The sequence below is a fragment of the Arachis stenosperma genome, chromosome 7 (assembly GCF_014773155.1).
Source record: "Arachis stenosperma cultivar V10309 chromosome 7, arast.V10309.gnm1.PFL2, whole genome shotgun sequence".
NCBI lineage: Eukaryota > Viridiplantae > Streptophyta > Magnoliopsida > Fabales > Fabaceae > Arachis > Arachis stenosperma.
Window position 1 is genome coordinate 25,563,618 of NC_080383.1, and position 17,046 is coordinate 25,580,663.

Sequence of the window (17,046 nt, forward strand, 5' to 3'; positions counted from 1 at the left end):
TTTCTTTAATTTTATGCATCTCGCAATAATTGTGCTAACAAATTGCAGCATACTAAAATTTTAAAACCGAATCAGTCATTAAATAATAAAATTTAAAGTTCGAATACTTAAAAGATTTAGTCGAATATAATAAAATAATATAATTATGTATAAATATATATTTTTAAAAATAATTTTATATTTTATTATCTTAAATTGGTTAACGTCTAAAAAATTGTACATGTTCAATTGATTTATTTATTTATCGAATGAACTGAATAGATTGATCCAGTTGTTAGAACCATACAATTTTATAATTTTTTTCATTTTTCCAACAAATTTAAATATCCTAATTTTTGTATGTCTTTAATAATAAAAGGAACAAGAATGTTATAACGTACATTTTGCGTTTGGATGAAATTCGATTAGGTGGAGTCTGTGACCAGTAGGGGTGTATATGATTTTGTCCGGTCCAAAAATTCGGTTCGAATTTAAATATTTTGAGGTTAATTTGGTGTGATTTTATTAAATTTAAAGTTAGGTAAGAGTTTTAAAAATAGACTCAATTATTATTTAAGATTGGGTCCGGGTCAAGGCAAACTCAACTTTATCCGACTCATGTACATCTTAGAGGAATTAAAAAAGATATATATATTTTAAATTAGTTTTAATATTATGTTATATTAATTATAAACTTATTGATTTATTTTTAATTACATTTGTTAAATTAAGAAATAGATAAACAAAGCATGAAATTAGAATTTATGGACAAATTCAAATTCAAGTATGGTTATATCAACTTCTATGTAATAAGTATTTTTTTTTTCTTTATAAATGAGTGCATCATAATTTTTTGACATAAAATTTATCAAGATCTGGACTTTACTCGATCGAGACTTAGTTTTAATGTAGCTCGAAAGTAGTATGATTTTACCGGGTCTAGAGTCAGATAAGAGTCTAAAAAATAGACTTAGTTATTATTTAAGATCGGATCTGAATTAAGACAAATCCAATTTTACCCGGTCGTATGTGCACTCCTAATGACCAGCCTATTTTTATTTAAATTTTGTATTTTTTTTTGTTTTTAACAGTATCTTTTAACTCGACAGGCCAATGACTAATTCGTTATAGTATTGAACTTTATTTAAAAGTTTGCTATTTAATAATAAATTGCTACATGCATAAGATGTGATTCAAATTTTTGACACTTATTTAAACATATTAATAAATTAATCACTAGACCAATTTAATTTAATTTTTAAATTTTGTATTTATTAATAAATTTGTTGATAGACTTTCAATCAAACTAGGTCTGTGAACATATCAAGTTCAAACATCCAAAACAATTTCTATAAGCCACAAATCAGACTTAGGCCTAATATATATACTAGAACTATTACCATTAAAGTCTGCCTTTAACTAAGTTGGATTAGTTCAGTAGTTAACTCACTAATCTGCTTAAATAAATATTGGGAATTTAAATCTCGCATTCTGCATACAGCAATTCATTGATCAATGATAAATCCTTTATTAAAATTAGTTTGGAGTTTGGACATCTTCTAACTCTAAATATTTGTAACATTTTAAAATATTCACCCATACTATATATTTACAATTTATATCATTGAAAATTATTAAATAATTTAATAAATTTGACTAAATTATGATTTAAAATTTTTCAATTATCAATTTTACATAAATATAACTGTACGTGAGGGATACTGTAAAGGCACATAAAGTGGGCGACCCTCTCAAGCAAGTAAGTTCAATTTTCATCTTCTAGTAAATATCGAACTCGGAAGAGATGGTCAAGGGACACAGACCCTCATCCATCTGTGCCAACTTGTGTTGGTAATTTTAGGTTTTTATTTTACACAATTTCAGAAAATGTAGAGCTATTGGGCCTAGTTCACAGCTTATATGAGAGCCAAGTTGGGCCAGGCCCGTCTTGTCCAATTTGAATTTCCAACGTAAAGCCCGGAAAAACGAAACAAAAAGAAACGTTGTCCCTAACACGAGCTACTAGGGCTCCATCGTTGAACGTTCTTGTTGTTCATTCTGCATCCGAAGCAAAGAGAGATTAACAATGCTATCAGGGGACATACCCCCAAACCAGACCATTTACATCAAGAACCTCAACGAGAAGATCAAGAAAGACGGTAACTTCCTCTTCTCACAACTTTTCCTTACTTGCCCCAACAAAAGTTTTATTTATTTTTAGATGATTCTGCTGCTCTGCATTGTTATGTACTTTAGTTTCGTGTGCTTGGTTTAGGGTTCAGGTTTAGTTTGGTGTGCTTGGCTTGTAGTGAATTCTGCTTGTCAACTTTGATGTACTTTTGAAATGTAGTGAATTTAGTTTTGAGTTCGGAGGTAGCATCAAAGAGGTTTTCGTTTTAACTCTTTCATGGTTAATTAGGGTATCTCTGCGGATTTGGTTTAGAGCCATGAACATAATAGTTGTATTTCTTGTGTTTTGATTTTAATTTTTATTTTGTTGGAAAATTAAATTGGAGTTGGCATGTTTAAGGTAACCAAAGGCAAATATTTTTGGGGTTTAGGGTTTAAGGGTTCCTACTGCAGAAGCGCACTGCTCAATAAAGGAAGGCATTAAAATAAAATAAAACATTTATTATATAATTAAATAATTCATTTAAACAATAGAACATTAAAATGCTTGGTAAATCATGATTTGCAGGGTTATTAAATCATGGGATTCTGAAGTGTGAATCATACAATCCTACACAGTTCATGTGTCGCATGGTTGAAATCACCATGGTTAATCAGAACTTGCTGGAATTGTGACTGAATCATCAGAGTTTGACGACAAAAAATAAAATTAGCCTTTGAATTGTGATTCAAGTATCATGATAGGTTGTACCGTTTTAATGACGTTAAAGGTTCCATCTATTATATAATCAAAATAGATATTTTGGGAACGTTAGAAGTGGAGTTGTGATGCTGTGGAAAGCCATTTTCTTTTCCCTTTGACCTCTGTTTTAATCAGTGATTGGTTGATGCTTGAACGCCATTTTTCCCTTTTGAAACATATTTTTTATTATTTAATGAGCTCACATGGCATTATTTGGTTTGTAAATGTGTGAAAGGAGCTCACTGTAGGCACTTCTGCCAAAAGAAATTATACTGAAAGGCATTAAAGGTGTCCCCCTCGGTGAATTGTCTACAGATTTAGATCTAGGTTTCTCAATGGAGTCATTCGATCTTCCCTAACCAGTTCCACCTAGTGGGAATCCACCTTGGGGGAAAGAAAAATGCTTTATTATTGTTGTATTTTGCTGTTCCGTTAGAATATAACGTTATATTTTGCATTGGTTTCAATTTGGCAGAGTTAAAGCGATCATTATATTGCCTGTTCTCTCAATATGGGAGGATCTTGGATGTTGTTGCCTTAAAGACACCTAAGCTTCGAGGACAAGCATGGGTTTGTTTTAGCGAAGTCCCTGCTGCTAGTAATGCGGTCCGACAAATGCAAAACTTCCCATTTTATGACAAACCTATGGTAATCAAGTTATAATATTATTGGTTATTTTCTTTCTGTTATGTACACAAATTTGTTGTATCTTAATTCAAATATTTTGAAACCATTTCCTAATTGCCTCATTTAATTGACTTTTACCTTTAATCTGTTATATATTAAATCTTCTGTTCCGAAATAAAATTTATTGGTTGAATTTTTTATTGAACTATGCAATTCTAAGTTTTGTTGAGCCACAGCATCATTGTCTGGTAGGCATTTTTTAAATAATCAAGATCAAGAAAGAATTTCCTGCATTTCCTAAAGTTACTTGTTATATTGGTTTGTCTATATATATATATATAGTATGCATATAATAGCATTTTGTGTCAATAATTATGCAGCGAATTCAATATGCAAAAACAAAGTCAGATTGTATTGCTAAAGAAGAGGGAAGTTATGTTCCAAGGGAAAAGAAAAAGAAACAAGAGGAGAAAGGTGAACTAGAGTCATTTATATATTCCTTTATACTTAAAAACCATTCCTCTTTTTTTTGAATTCGCACCTTAGAACTCTTTCATCATGAATGATTTGGTACCTGAAAACATTCATCTCGTTAAAGCATTGACGATGGTTTTAAAATGGTTGTAGCTTTACCATCATTTACAATAGGATTGTATAATTAGAATAGTAGTCATTTGAAACTAGTTAAGAGTCACCCACAATAAGGTTATCGAGAGAGTCATTCATTTTACTTAATTATACCATAACATGACAGTTTTGTCTTCTTGAAAGAATAAAAATAAATAAAAACGAACATAAAATAAAGTTTTAAAGGATTGAGAGTATTCCTTGAAAGTATAAAGTAGAAAACATGCAAAAAGCCTTTTTAGGCATATCCTCACTGGTCTTGGGATTTCAGCAGTTCTATCATTCTCAAATTTTATTGACAAAGAAAAATATTATTGGAACTCTATTGTACAGTAATTACTTACTGCAAATTTAAGGCCCTAGCAGTGGATTGTATTATGTTGTTAATGGATGATGAGCTTTCAAGTTTGAACTCGGTATTATATATGCAAAAAATGACCTAATTTACCTTACATTCCACCACCGTTCTTTGAACTTGTTGCATGCAACTCAATGTTAATTCGTCTATTGACTCGGTACTTATTTCTTATTGCTGAGTTTAGCTGATATAGTTTTGCCTGCTCAGCAGCTGAAAGAAAGCGGCGTGCTGACGAAGCACAGCAATCTGCGGTGCCTAATGGAACACATGGTGCAAGTAATGGTGGCCCGACGGTAAGTTTCTCTAGAAGTGCAATGTACGATGCCTATTTTGTCGCAAATAAAAACGCATCTTATGGGCCTACAAGTTTGGTTGTTTAACTGTCAGTTTATTAATTCAATTCAGATGAATACCTGCATCTCACTGTTTCTTGATCATGAAAGAAAAGCATCCATTTATGTTATCGGCAGTAATCACTTTCCAATTGAATACTTTCTGATATAACTTGCACTAAAACATTTTGTGTGCTATTGTTTTTCGTAGCCCCCGTTCCGTCAAGGTCCTAGCACCCAAGAAGCTGTGCCTCCTAACAATATTTTGTTCATAGAGAATTTGCCTCATGAAACTACTGGAAGGATGCTGGAGATGCTCTTCGAACAATACCCGGGTTTTAAGGAAGTGCGCTTGATTGAAGCAAAGCCAGGTATCGCATTTGTAGACTTCGAAGACGAGGTGCAATCGTCCATGGTCATGCAGGCACTTAACGGCTTCAAAATCACCCCTCAAAATCCCATGATCATAACCTTTGCCAAGAAGTAGCTGTTTGATTTTCAGCTATCAAGTTTTTCCAACTTTAGCATGTACTAGTGGAAAACGGGTACTTCAAAAGAGATTTTTTTTTATTTTTATTTTTTAGCCTTTCTATATTGTACTCATGTAGATCTTGGAGAAATCAGAAACTAATTGCAGGAGTTGTAAGTTCACAGGAAGTATAAGAAACCAGCAAAACTCAATTTGAGAATTCAACCATATTTGTAAGATTAAGATTGTGCCGGTTTAATGTCTATTGATTGTTTGTGGTTTTTCGAATTCTAGTAAAACTGGTTCTTATTTAATTCTTAGTCAAGGTTCTATTTACAAATTGACATCTTGAAATGAGCCTATATTAAACTCCAATTTAAGGTTCTTGTAAGGGGCAAATCTTAGTGTTAAATTTTGGGAAATGTCTTGGATGTGAATGTGGTGGTGTATCATGTATGAAGATAATTCAAAGGTATAGATGAGAGAGTGGTGTGTATATATATATATATATATAATCTATACTATTGGATTAGTGACCTCCTTATCAGCTTTCTTGCTCTGCTATAATTAAATTTTACACACCTAAGTTTTATGGTTTATCCAACATTAATCAGAGATATGAAATCAGTTCTTTATTTCATTTTGGGAAATGTTTGGAAGAGAATGTAAAAGTACTGAACTCAGAATATGTTCATTGCTGCATAACTAACGAAGTAAAAGTAAGTCACTGATTTTGACAAATGCTACAATATACAATAATAAGATCGTCTAATGTGCACATGTGTAATGCAAAACTTCATTGTTCCTCCACTGTCCACTATAACCTTGAAAGCTTTTCTTATTATTATTAATATTATTTAGAAATAAAAGTATAAATTCTAAACATTCTTTTTAACTAATATTCTTGCTATCTTATTGGTAATCAACTAGCTAGCCATACACTTTCTAACTAATATTCTAAACAGCATGCTTTCATAATTAAAAGTTAGGCCTCTTAGTAGTATTCAGTGACTACTGTGAACAAATTTTCATCAAATAAAAATTTAGTAAATGCAAAGGTTCAGATAGATAATTAAGTTTACATTTGACTTCAGAAAATGATATTGTATATAAATATTAAATATTTTATGGCGTTGCATGTTAGTCAGGAAGTGTAAATCTTAAGATTTTGGGCTCTCAAAAAAATGGTATCCCCAATTTTTTGGGCCCGTATGACATCAGCAACAACAAAATAAGACTAAGTCTTAGGCATGTCGCATTATTGGAGGAAGATAGGGAGAAGAAGAGGGACATAAAGCTGAGTCAAAATTTTCCATGCTGCCTTTTCAAAATACATAGTAGTCAAGAAGTGAATATGAACATTATAGGCCCTCAATATCCAAATATTTTAGTATTTTGACTCATTCAATAAAACTCACTCTCCCTAAAAGTCAAAGACAAGGATCTATTGGCAATTACAATTAATTATTAGTGCGTGTAGCTTTGAAGTTAACATCGAGGCCAAGAAATTCTGAAGTGTTTATGAGCATTATGTGTAATGTGCTCATAACCAATACACGGAAGTCACTTTTAAAATTTATTTAACCGAATAAACCATAATTTAAAGGAACAACTATTTTATCAGCCAGTCTATTACATGTACATAAAAAATAAGTTATTAAATCTAAGATTAAATGCAGATTAAATTAGATATGGCTAAAATTTTAATCTAATTTACATTAAAATTATCGGATCGAATTTAATATCCGTAGCTTTTAAGTTTGGATTCGATCTGCATATTTGCGAATTGGATCTCGAATATATTCGCAAAACATATAAATATTTTAAAAAGTTTATTTTTATTAAAAAATCAATAAAATACTATTTTTTTACTCTTTTAAATATGTTTACTCTTAAAATATTATTAAACATACTTTTTTTAAATAATAAAAATAAAATAATACAACATCTATAATAATTATTAGTTGAAATAAAACATAAAGAGAATATTTACATATTTATTTTTTTATTTTGTGGATCCGTAGATCGAATCGACATCCACAATTTTCAGATCAAATTCAGATAAATACTGGGGATATGCGGATCAGATCTGATTCATGAACACTCCTAGTTAAATCAATTACTCGTATAGAATATATGTTCAAATACAAAATATATATTAAAATAAATTAATAAACACATATATTTATACACAAATACATAGTAGTTTATTTGTATACATATAGTATTTTTGTTTTATGAGTCATGAATTCTAACTATATTAAGAATGTTATTAGTTACTTATACTTTTCCTTCAATTAAAGGTTTAGCTAATTTGTATCATAAAAACACATGTTAAAATAAATTGAAAACATTTTTATTGAAAATACAAAAAATTTAGAGTGCATTTAGTTTGCATTTTCATTTCTGTTTTTATTTTTAGTGTTTTCTATTTTTTGAATTTGGTAAAAAGAAAAAGTAAAAAAAGCAAAAACAATAAAATCTTGTTTTCTATTTTCATTCCCTCCTATTTTCACTTTTTCTTTTACAAAATCTAAAAAATAGAAAACACTGAAAATAAAAACACAAATTAAATGCACCCTTAAGTTTTAATACATTTATTTTATATTTATTAAAAAATTTGAAACTTTTACTAATAATAATCTTATGATAAAAATAATTATACATATTAACTAAATCCTTCAGTTAAAATTTGGATTTGTATTTGTAACTAGTTAAAAGATTTTGAGAAAATCGTCACCACAAATTAAAAATTAACCATTATAATAAGAAAATACCAAAATTTTAAAAGACTCTTTTTTCAGTTACATATTGATCTTTGATGTATGATTCTTATTCAGGTACTAATTCCATGTAACAGGTATTTTTTATTTTTTTTTTGGTTGGTCAACCCTCAAACAAATTATAAGTAGCATGAATTATACGACGTTAAGAAATTACAATAGAAGAGTTCCAAAATCTTATAAAATTCTTTTTCAGATATTATGCTTTCAATACCGGGATTTTTTGGATATTGGCTCAACGAATTCATCTCAGTATTACTGTTACTTTTTAAAAGTTACTAATCTTTTTTGACTAAGTTTATGCATAACATTGTTTTCATATTGATATTTCACAGCACTAAATGGATGTTAAAGCAAATTATAGATTCACTCCCTGTTTATAATAGTTAATTATAGTCGGAAATTATCATAATCATTTTGTCAGAGGAATAGCAAAAATTAGTTAATAATCAGACAATAAAAAATTACAACATTAAAAAATTTAAAAGTTATATATCCAAAATTTATCTTGATTGATTACTGGTTATTTTTATATATTGTTTTATTAGATTTTTTTTCTTATATTATTAGTTAATGTTAATAATGCATAAACCTTAACTTAATAATGCACATCTTCATTGAAATTAACAGTGTGGAAACAATTAATATAAAACAAAAATAGAGATCGAAGTTGGAAAAGCAAAGTTATTCAGAAACTGTGCAAACCCTCCAGGAGAATTATTTATTTACCTATCAATATCCAGAAGGAAAAGCATGTATATTATGTTACTCTAAGATGAATGTTAATGTATGTTTGAGTTTAATTAATGAAATTCAGAATACTCCATAGTTTACATTACACTAGTGAAAACTCTTAAACTTTTCTCGTTATAATATTTGTTTTTACTATGAAATTATCTCTCCAAAAAATTTAGATAACACACCCTTAATGCAAATAATAATAATAATAATAATAATAATAATAATAATAATAATAATAATAATAATAATAAAATTGAAGAGTGAATTATCTATAGATTTGTTTATTTATCTTAAAATTTTATCTTTATTTAAAATAATTGGGACAATAAGAACCAATAACTCTAAATTTTTTTGTTACTGTCTTTGATATTTTATCCTAAAATTATTTCTGTTTAGCACATAATTAATTATATATAATTGTATTAAGTATGAACTAATTAAGTGTGAATTAAATAACAAGTTAAGAATTAATCCGTCATAAATCTATTTTTATTGGGTTAGAGTATGCATAAAGTGAGATTTAAATCCGCGATATTTGTTTAGACAGGCTAATGAGTTAACCACAGCACCATTAATGATTTAAAAAAAATCAATTTGACTCATTCTTATTCTTATTAAATATATAATTTATTAGTGCATTAATAAGCAGTAATTCATCTTTTTATTATTTATTAAATATATATCGAAATTAAAAAATTGTAATTGATTAAAATAATAAATAATTTTATAATAAAAAATATTAAATTTAAATATTAAAAATTTAAAAAAGTTAATAAACATATATAACAAAAAACACATACATTTTATAAATAAAAGCTTTTACATAAAATTCTCATTCTCTCATATCCTGTTAGGTATGGCGATGAAGAGGAATAAACTGATGGCATGTCCTCACGTCCTAAATACGACAAATTTTACAAAGTACCATGAATGGTCAAATTAAAGAAAACGAATCCAACGAAGGCAATGGAAGGGACACTATCAAATCATTTCCTTTATGCTAAGCACTTATGCATATTTCAACAAGATTAAAATACTTTCACACTTCAACCCTTTTTCCTTTAATTCCTTTCTGTTTAGTCACATTTCTATATATAATTGAGCTTCAACCGTTGCTTTCTAATTGTTTCTTTTCATAATCTCTACCTATGTGTTTGAATTAAAATTTATAAATGAGAGTTTATATAAAATTAATTTTATAAATTTAATTTTGATTAAAAGTGAGTTTGTGATAATATAATTTATATTTGATAATTTTTATATTAAAATAAATTATAATAAAAATATTATTTAAATTATATTATTCAAATTATTTTTAGATAAAAATATTAAAAAGATATAAATTTTTAAATAATTATTTTATTATTTTATCTTAGATATTTAAATAAATTTTAATACTCATTTTTTAGTATTCTTAATATTCTTTTAGTTATAATTTTTCATTATTTATTATTCTAATATTATTTTAATTTTAATTTTTTTATTTAATTTGGTCTTTCTAATAAGATTAATAGAATTACAATACAAAGTAAAAAAAATATTATATACAAAAAAAATAGCAAAAAATAATGAAAAGAACATATATGAACAAGAAATAACAAAAATTTCATAAAAAATAATAACATGCATAAAAGAGCATTAAAAATATTAAAAAAATAAAATTCATCATATGAACAAAAGATGCTAGATAAAAAATAAATTTTCTTATATAATTAGTGGTTCAATAAAAAAATGCAAAATCTAAAATTTGTAGCTTTAGGTGAACGTGAATTAGATTACAGAATCACGTTTATATTTAGAAGGAGAAAAATAGCCAAATAAAAAATTAAAATTTTTAACAAAACTAAATATGCTCTAAAGCTAAACCAAACATACTCTATATCTGATAACAAACAAGTATTTTTTTTTCTATTGTAAAAGTAAATTTACAATCATATTACTTATTAAAAAACGATTATGCTATGTGTATACTAAACTTAGCCATTAAAATTAGCTATGATCAGTATCAAATATATGTTAGAATACACATTAAAAATAAATTAAACTACACATATATTTATATATAATATATTAGTGGCTAATTTTAGTGTACGAATAATATTTTTGAAATCAGTTATATTGATATTGCATAAAAAAAGTTAATATATTAGTGTAAATAAGTTTAATTATTAGTATATTATAGATTTAATTGTTTTACTATATATGATGTATTTTATTATTCTAATAACTAATTATTTAATTAAAATATATAAATTAATACTAATAAATATACATAAATATATCAAAATTAATTTAGTATTTATCTTTTATGTGTATATAGAAATTTTTATTGGATTTATACAATTAATAGAGAGAGAAAACAGAATGAGTTAAATTAATTAAGGTCGTACGTCATATATGTTTTTTTTTGCTAGTATATATAGTCTTAATTCTTGTTATTAAACTTCAAAAGATACTACAATTTTAGAACATGAGGTATGGAAAATATATAAAAATTGGCAAAAAAGACAAGAAAAGAAAAACCAAGTTGACAATTGACAATTAAAATACACAAAATAAAACAAATATAGTTCTCAGTTCTCACACTGTACCGCTGGATCCATCTGGATTGATAAGGTCCTAATGACGCGTTTTTTTATTTAGTAAAATGAATTTTCATATTTTTGTCTTTATTTGTACATATGATTTTTATATTTTTCTTAATATTTTATTGTTTACTTTTAATTTTAATCTATAGCCTAATAACCTAGCTACGTATAAAGCTTCATTTAGATATCATAATATCTTTATTATCTCCCAATTCGCACGATTGAACTCGTTTGGTTGTGGCTGCAAAATTCCAAAACCAAAAGCAGACAACTTTTGAAAATTCAAAATCCAGTGACTTGGTTACCCTTACATATCCATTGTTTCAATCTTCTAGATCTTATAAAGTGCCAAAAGTTGGCACAAATAAATCGATGACGATGATGACATGTATATACATGGGGCGTTTACTTGGGTGAAAAGACTATATAATATAATATAATTAAGAAAAGCTAAATGTAAATAATTAATAAACAACCAATGCAAACATTTTTAAGCTGTGATTTGTCTCTTGACATGGAACAAAAAAACAAGACAAATAACTTTTCATTGTAATGGATGCATGTTTCTAAGAGGATCTCTATTCAGTATTGCAATAATGTATACCGTGGTGGGGTTAATTATTTACTTCATTAGCCAATTTGGGTTGTTCAGATTACTTATCCGCTTAAGTAAGTGTCGGGAGTTCGAATCCTGTCTTGTGCATGCAGCAACTCATTAGCTAGCGACAGACCTTTAAATAGAGTTCAGATCCGCGACGGATTAGTCTTTAACCTATCGAGTTAGGGGATACCGTGTGCAACAAAAAAAAATTATTTACTTCATTTTTTTTGGTCCTGTTCACAATAAATTGTGAATATATGATCCACTTAATTATTATTATGTATACAATTTTCATTTATTTAAGCTTGTTTGATAATTAATGAAATTGACTCCTCTTAATTAAACACTATAGTGTTTAACTTACTATTGTGGATGAGATCGATAGCACATATAAATATTATTTTAATTTATATATATTGCATAGTTTTATTGTTAAAAAATATATATCATTATAACAAAGTGATAAAAGCTATAAATGGTTACAGTTTTATATTTGATAAAAGAGTATATCTTTTGTTAGATTAAATGATATTACACTTGATATTTCTCTATTTAAAAAATATATTAATTTTTATGAGATTTAAATTATATATATTTACCCCCCTTACAAATATAAGGGTGAATTTAAATTTCAAGAAAATTCATACGATTTACCTTTTGGTTGGAAATTGTAATCCTAGGCTTAGTTTATGTGTAGTCAGGTTGTAGTTGTTTCCTTAATTGATGTTGGTAAGCAAGATAATTTTAACTAATGTTTCTCTAACGAAACAACTATCTTCGGTGTAAACAAGGTAACCACTTTTCATCAAAAGTAGCATCGAAATGTTATTTTATAATCTTTAGAGTTGAAACTTTATATATGATACAGGAGCCCCTGTTCGCTTATTATTTTTCTTATGTTGCAGGAAGTTGTGTATCACAAAACTATGTGAGGAGAGATGTGATTTATATTGTTTTGAATGTATTTCGATTTTTTTTGTATTGTTTAATTTTTTTAACAAATAATTATAAATTAGACCCTTTAATTTGTGTTTTTAAAAATTTTAAAAATTTTAATATTAAAATCGGAACATCTTATTTGTATTTTTTGAAAATAAAAAAAATTATATTAAAATTAGATCCTCTAATTTTTGTTTCTAAAAATAAAAAAATTAAAAAATACGAATTAAACTCATCGATTTATAATTTGTTTTTCTCTTCAAATAAATCGGACTATTCAATTTTGTTAATATCAATTTAAAAAAAAATAATTATATATAAAAAAAATCGCAGAAGAATAGCTAGTTTAATTTTGGCAGATAAAGTTTTCAAAGGTAAAGATTTTTTTATTAAAACAATAACAATAATATCTTGATGCGCATATGTATAAGGTATACAGCCCTTTGTCATGCAATAGCTAGCTAGCATATTATTAATGTGAATATAATTGCTTCTATATTAAGTATCATGTAAGTACGCACGTGCTGACGAAAACCAACCCTACAAAAGAAATTTACTGACGTAGAGCTTGGAAATTAACTATATAATGATTAAACCTTGTTTTTATTGTTTCACTGTCCATATATATTTACGTTGTAATCAAGAACATTTATAAACATATATCATATATGCATACACAAAAATAGTACTATTAGACTAGTCTCACAAACGTCACGTTACATTTTATCTTCTAGTAGATACATTATTTTTCCATACATATTATACATTAATTATTTAATTTGAATCAATTTAATAGCAACAAAGCCATTTTCCCCCCAAATTCCGTCCTAATTTCTTCTACCTACCCACTATTCCTACGTTGAAAATGCAAATTAAATGCACGAAATACTGCCAAACTTTCTCTTAAATGCTACGATAATATTGACTTTTAAGGAAATCGAATCTTCTATAGGGGAACTCATAACAAATCATATCACAATTTCACACGTTACACAAACAACTAATATGTACAATTTGTTGCGAAATAAATAATTAAAAAAATATAATAAATATAAAATAAAAAAGTGTAAATAAAAAATTTTAGTAGTAATATTTATTATAATTACTATCTTAATTTAATAGAGATGATTAATATATTTACTAATATTATATATTGTAGTATATAAAGATAGAAATTTATTATTGCTATATACGAAAAAGAAGAGTATGTTTTATTATTTTTCAACCTTCATTTAATGTGATTCTCTTAGTAACACGATCATTTTACCATAGAAAGGTTGAACCGCTCATGCACATTCATATCCAAGGTTGCGAGAACCGGACCGGTCAATGAACCGGTGAGGTTACTGGTTCAATGGTTCAATGGTTCGACCGGGGTTCAACCGGGATTCAACCGGTTTAATTAAATATTAAATAAAATTATTAAAAAATCTAAAAATAATTTTAAATATATTAATTTAATAAAAAACCGTTAAAAAACCGTTAAAAAACCGGCCGGTTCGATCGGTTTACTGGTTAACCGGCCGGTTCGACCGGTTTTTTACCGGTTTTTTGCTGGCCAGTTTTTGAGCTTATCCGGACCGGTTAACTGACCGGTTCCCGGTTTTTCCGGTTGAAACAACACTCTTTTTTGGATGTCCATTTAGGATTATGCTTCATTAAAATCTTATTAAAGAAAAACCCAATGAGAAAAAATTTTAGTGAAGGAAAAAGAGTACAAAATCTTTTGTGATGGGGATTGTTTCATTAAAAACCTTTTCAAAAAAAATCCAACGGAAAAAAAATCTGACCAAGAAAAAAGAGTACAGTCTCCCCCTCTTGTCGACATCATTTAATATCTCGAAATCAGCACATCCTAATCTGATGTACCAATTTTTCAAAGGAGGATTTTGGAAGTGACTTGAACGGATCTGTTGGATATCAATTGTTCCTTAATTTTGAAGATCATGAGTGAAGAAGAATTTGGGAGAAATATGCTTTGTTTGATCACCTTTGATGTATCCACCTTTAAGTTGCGCAATGCATGCTGTATTTTCTTCAAACAGAACAATTGTAGCTATCTTCTGATCAACAGTCCATATGATGACAGAATATATTGGATTAGACTTCTGAGCCAAAAACATTGGCGACTTGCTTCATGTATTACTAGTATTTTAGCATGATTAGAGGATGTTGCTGCAATTATCTGTTTTGTGGACCTCCATGATATAGTTGTACCATCATATGTGAATAAGTATCCTATTCGAGATCTCCCTTTATGTGGATCAGACAAGTATCCTGCATCTGCATACCCAACTAGTTGTGACTTGGATCCATAGGGATAAAACAATTCCATATCAACCGTTCTATGAAGATATCGAAAAATTTGTTTGATTCCATTCCAATGTCTTCTGGCTGGAGAAGAACTATACCTTACTAGTAAATTCACAGCAAATGATATATCGGATCGTGTATTATTAGCAATATACATTAGCACTCCGATGGCACTAAGATATGGTACTTTAGGACAAAGAATATCTTCATTTTCTTCTTTAGGACGGAATTGATCATTTTCCACATCTAAAGACCTTACGATCATTAGAGTACTTAATGGATGTGACTTATCCATATAAAATCTCTTCAAAATCTTTTCTGTGTATGTTTTTTGGTGAATAAAGATCCAATTTTTTGTATGTTCGATCTGCAAGCTGAAACAAAATTTAGTCTTTCCAAGATCTTTCATCTCAAACTCTTCTTTTAGAGCTTTTATAGTTGTTGGAATCTCTTCAGGAGTTCTAATGATATTTAAATCATCAACGTACACAGCAATTATAATAAATCCAGATGCAGATTTCTTTATTAAAAACATGGATAGATATCATCACTCTTGAATCCGTTTTTGGCCAGATACTCAGTAAGACGATTATACCACATTCGTCCAGATTGCTTTAAACCATATAAAGAGCATTGCAATTTGACAGAGTATAACCTTTGTGAATATTCATTGGATGGTTTAGATATCTTTAGTCCTTCAAGGACTTTCATGTAAATATCACGATCTAATAATCCGTATAAATAGGCTATTATCACATCTATTAAATGCATATGTACCAAATAACGCAATGTTATTGCATTCACTACAGGGGAATATGTTTCTTCATAATTTATATTGGGTCTTTGTGAAAAATCTTGTGCCACAAGTTGAGCTTTGTAACGTACAACTTCATTTTTCTCATTTTGTTTTCTCACAAATACCTATCTGTATCCAACAGGTTTTACAGCTTTTGCTGTACGGACTACAGGTCCAAAGACTTCACGTTTTACAAGTGAGTTTATATTTTTTGAGATTTTTCGACTGCTCTTGGTTCAAGATCCTTACTTTCATGCATGATATTTAATGCCACATTATATGCAAATATTTCATTGACAATTGTCTTATTTTGGTCCCATTTCTTTCTTGTAAAGACATAATTTATCGAGATCTCATCATTTTCAGAATTTTCAGGTACCTGAACATCTTCTGGCATTAAAACTATATCAGAATTTCGGACAACTGTAGGTGTCTTTACTATGTCTTTTTCAACAGGAATAGTATTTATTTCTTTTTTGTTTTTTAAGATTTTTGTCTTTAGAATCGACAGGTTTACCACGCTTCTGGCATGAATTTGTTTCAGTTGCCACTTGTCCAACTGAGACATCTATTTGAATTGGGGCATTTTCAGCTGGTATATAGGATTTGGTTATCCTTTTCGTATCAGAAAATGCATCAGGCAATTCATTTACTATTCTTTGCAAATGTATAATCTTTTGAACTTCTAATTCACATTACCTTGATCGAGGATCTAAAAGCATCAAGGATGATGCATTCCAATTAAGTTCCTTTTCAGGAAGTTTATTCTCTCCCTCTAATGTTGGAAATTTTGATTCATCAAAATAACAATCCGCAAATCGGGCTTTAAATACATATCCACTTTGTATTTCAAGATACCTCACTATAGAGGGAGAATCATATCTAACATATACCACCAATTTTCTTTAGGGTCCCATTTTGGTGTGAGAAGGTGGTGCAATGGGAACATATATCGCACACTCGAATATTCTTAAATGGAAAACATTTGGCTGCAAGCTAAAAGCTAATTGCATAGGAGAGA

The 17,046-nt window shown here is 28.1% G+C and overlaps 1 protein-coding gene across 2 annotated transcripts; it reads left to right on the forward strand.

Annotated features, from left to right (window-relative positions):
• The first annotated feature begins 1,943 nt into the window (after window positions 1-1,943).
• On the forward strand, window positions 1,944-5,527 carry LOC130939196 (U2 small nuclear ribonucleoprotein B'' 2-like). 2 transcript variants are annotated; one of them, XM_057867315.1, is made up of 5 exons: window positions 1,944-2,138; window positions 3,327-3,499; window positions 3,859-3,952; window positions 4,671-4,756; window positions 5,007-5,527. In XM_057867315.1, the coding sequence occupies exons 1-5, from the start codon at window positions 2,066-2,068 to the stop codon at window positions 5,280-5,282; spliced, it is 702 nt and encodes a 233-aa protein (XP_057723298.1). In that variant the 5' UTR covers window positions 1,944-2,065; the 3' UTR covers window positions 5,283-5,527. The 2 variants fall into 2 exon arrangements, with proteins under 2 accessions (XP_057723298.1, XP_057723299.1); XM_057867316.1 differs by having other exon boundaries at window positions 1,993-2,138; window positions 4,674-4,756.
• The last annotated feature ends 11,519 nt before the right edge of the window (window positions 5,528-17,046 follow it).